At 40.2% G+C, this 2,665-nt stretch overlaps 1 protein-coding gene across 1 annotated transcript; it reads right to left on the reverse strand.

Moving 5' to 3' along the window:
• Positions 1 to 356: 356 nt before the first annotated feature.
• Positions 357 to 2,161, reverse strand: LOC140172232 (heparan sulfate glucosamine 3-O-sulfotransferase 5-like). Its single transcript, XM_072195539.1, has one exon. It carries the CDS (start codon positions 2,115 to 2,117, stop codon positions 816 to 818), a length of 1,302 nt encoding a protein of 433 aa, XP_072051640.1. The 5' UTR covers positions 2,118 to 2,161; the 3' UTR covers positions 357 to 815.
• Positions 2,162 to 2,665: the final 504 nt, after the last annotated feature.

The raw sequence follows: 2,665 nt of genomic DNA on the forward strand, positions 1-2,665 counted from the left end.
TCGTCTCAAGACCGGGCTCAAGACACACCTATTCAGCCATGCATAATAAACTTCTGCTTTCGTTGTGTGCAATTACGTGTTTTTTTCCGTTTTGTATATTTGCTTGTGTTCATGCATTGTTGTTTGATTGCCTTTTCACCTATGTACTTATCTGTTTATAGTAACTTTTTATCATGTTCTTTTACATGCATTTTTAATGATGTACTTTTACATCCTCTGGACATCCTGTCAATTAGGACAATACCCTATTGTCCCGTGGTGCTTCTTATTGCTCCCCTGTTTTCTCTCTGAAGTGAACTTGCTTTCATTGAGTTAAAGCCATATTATAACATTTCTGTAAAATTAGATTAGTATTTATTTTCCATAAAATGTTAGCTTTTACTGTCAGATATGTCCCTTTAATTTTGAGCCGAACAAGTGAGGTAAAGCATAGAAAATTGGAATTTACTACTAGCGCCCATGCATGTTACTCCCGCGGTTGTAATACGGTACGATCCTCGGGGTGTGTGTGTCTGTGTATCCCGCACGCCGTGTACGCGTACGTACTGTGCATACGTGTTCGACTAATATTTCCATCGTAATAATAAAACGCCGGTTCCATCGTTTTATTCAAAATCTCGGATTTTGACAAAACTACAGCAGCTAAAGTCTTGATTAGCTAAAGGCTTGAGTATCTTTATTGACTAAAGTACATTACAATCGTGTAAAAACCAGAAACCTAAGTACTAGCTAGGCCCTATGCATATCAATTATGATATTTAATTCAAAATAAATCTTTAAATGGCTGAAATGAACCGTTGCATTGTCACAGGTTTTTAACTTAAATTAAGTGTCCGATTCAAATAGTCTTGGAGTTGCGAATTATACGGTGTGAAAAAGTTTGACATTTGTTGCAGAAGGCTTTGGTCCACACTTGGGTGTGGTCTCCCCTTGCCCCCAGCGTCCTTACTGCTTGACATGCAATGAACATCAGGTCTATCTGTTACGTTTGCACAAAAGAATCCCTTAATGGAACTGAAATAAAAATGCTCTTCCGTAAAGAAAGCTGAGAGACCAAGAAACCTTTCCACTTCTTTCAAAACAAAATAAGGATTTTGTTTAAACTCTTGTCCGTCAATTATAAGAGTTCGTTTTCTGTCGAAATTGTGGAATAGAGTTTGAATGGCTTTGATGTAGATTCCATTTTGGATGAACACATGTGATGTATTTAGGTTGCCATGGTTATCGGTGATTGTTTCCTCAAATGTGCTACCCAACAGCTCATATCCGTTGAACACGGTAATATTTCTTGCTCTTTGTTTGTCGTATTTATAAGTAATTTTTCCCCGGAGTTTTGGTATGCTTAAACAGGTTTTAACATGTACATAATCAGATATAGCTCGATTTACTGGATCGCAAAGTATCAAAAGGAACTTCATATCAGGAATTGCAGAGTCCAGTATATGTTGCACGGTTTCGTTAAAAATAACACCAGGAACATCCATTATAGTCATTTGGTCTGATGTACTCAAAGGCATTTGAGTCATCCAGTGTCTAATATCGCTAAGGTTGTTGACCATGTTGACCGAGAAAGCAAATGCATTGTTAACAACGGTCTCTAGTTGTGGATGAAGATCGAGAAAACGTTGGAGAGACCCGGTTGCACATTTCTTTACACCGATGATAAGCGCTTTTGGAGGTCGACGAGTGCAGCCCAATTTTCGAAGTTGTTGTTTTGGTTTCAGTTTCTTTAAACCATGCTCGCTATAACGGTAGATGTAGCAGCTTGTTTTAGGTTTGAATGGTATCATGACTTGGGGTCCCACTTGGGGTCCCGCTTGGGGTCCCGCTTGGGGTCCCGCTTGGGGTATTACCAAGCTGCTACTACCATGACTACGGAGATTCCCACCGTTGATTCCCCGGGCGTTGATTTTTGTTCTAAAGTTTGTTGTGTTTTCTTTACTATAGAAGTGTGTGCTATACCGTCTGGTCTTTGTATTATCTCCAACTCTAGTCGCATTCATAATGTTAGTTGATACATTCATCGTTAGTAATGCTGATGCTAGGAAGAGCAATCCCGAGAGAAGTACAACTACAGGCTTGGTACAACCACTTCGAGCTGACTTCGGAGACGTCATTTGCGATCTGCTGACACCATGTACGATGCAATCAGTTCTGCACGGTAAAGCCAGAGCAAGTGAAAATCATGAGAGCGTGATCATGAGATGCTAATTTCTATTCAGTACGACGGCAACTTCGTGACCTCTTTTGTTCACAGAAAATTATCACGGGTTGGTGAGCACGGGTTACGTAGCCGGCGAATACAGCAAGATAATGTAAGGTAGTAAAATGCAGGGCACCGACATTACTTCATTTGCATAGCAAAATGACCCGTCTCCTCCGCAGCCAATTTGGTTCCGCTCCATCGAAATCAAGCTGGTCACGGAGGAGACTACCCTCCTTTGTGTTTGTTCATTTGTGTAAGGAAAGCCCTCGTTGCATTGCACTAGAAATACCTTTTCTGTGAAATCGCTATAGAGCCAACCGGGAACACGTATTCGTTTTGAAAATATAGCATTAAAATTAGTATCACCCTTGTGGCCCCCGTGCAGTGGAAAACCTTAATTCTTTCATTAAAAGGAAATGAAAATTAAAAAACACACGGATCTACCTGTGCACCTATAAA

The sequence above is a fragment of the Amphiura filiformis genome, chromosome 15 (assembly GCF_039555335.1).
Source record: "Amphiura filiformis chromosome 15, Afil_fr2py, whole genome shotgun sequence".
NCBI classification, from domain to species: domain Eukaryota; kingdom Metazoa; phylum Echinodermata; class Ophiuroidea; order Amphilepidida; family Amphiuridae; genus Amphiura; species Amphiura filiformis.

What these genes read in the sequence shown, in the direction of transcription:
- LOC140172232 (XM_072195539.1), bottom strand. Translation starts at nt 2,117, where the DNA reads ATGACGTCTCCGAAGTCAGCTCGAAGTGGTTGTACCAAGCCTGTAGTT.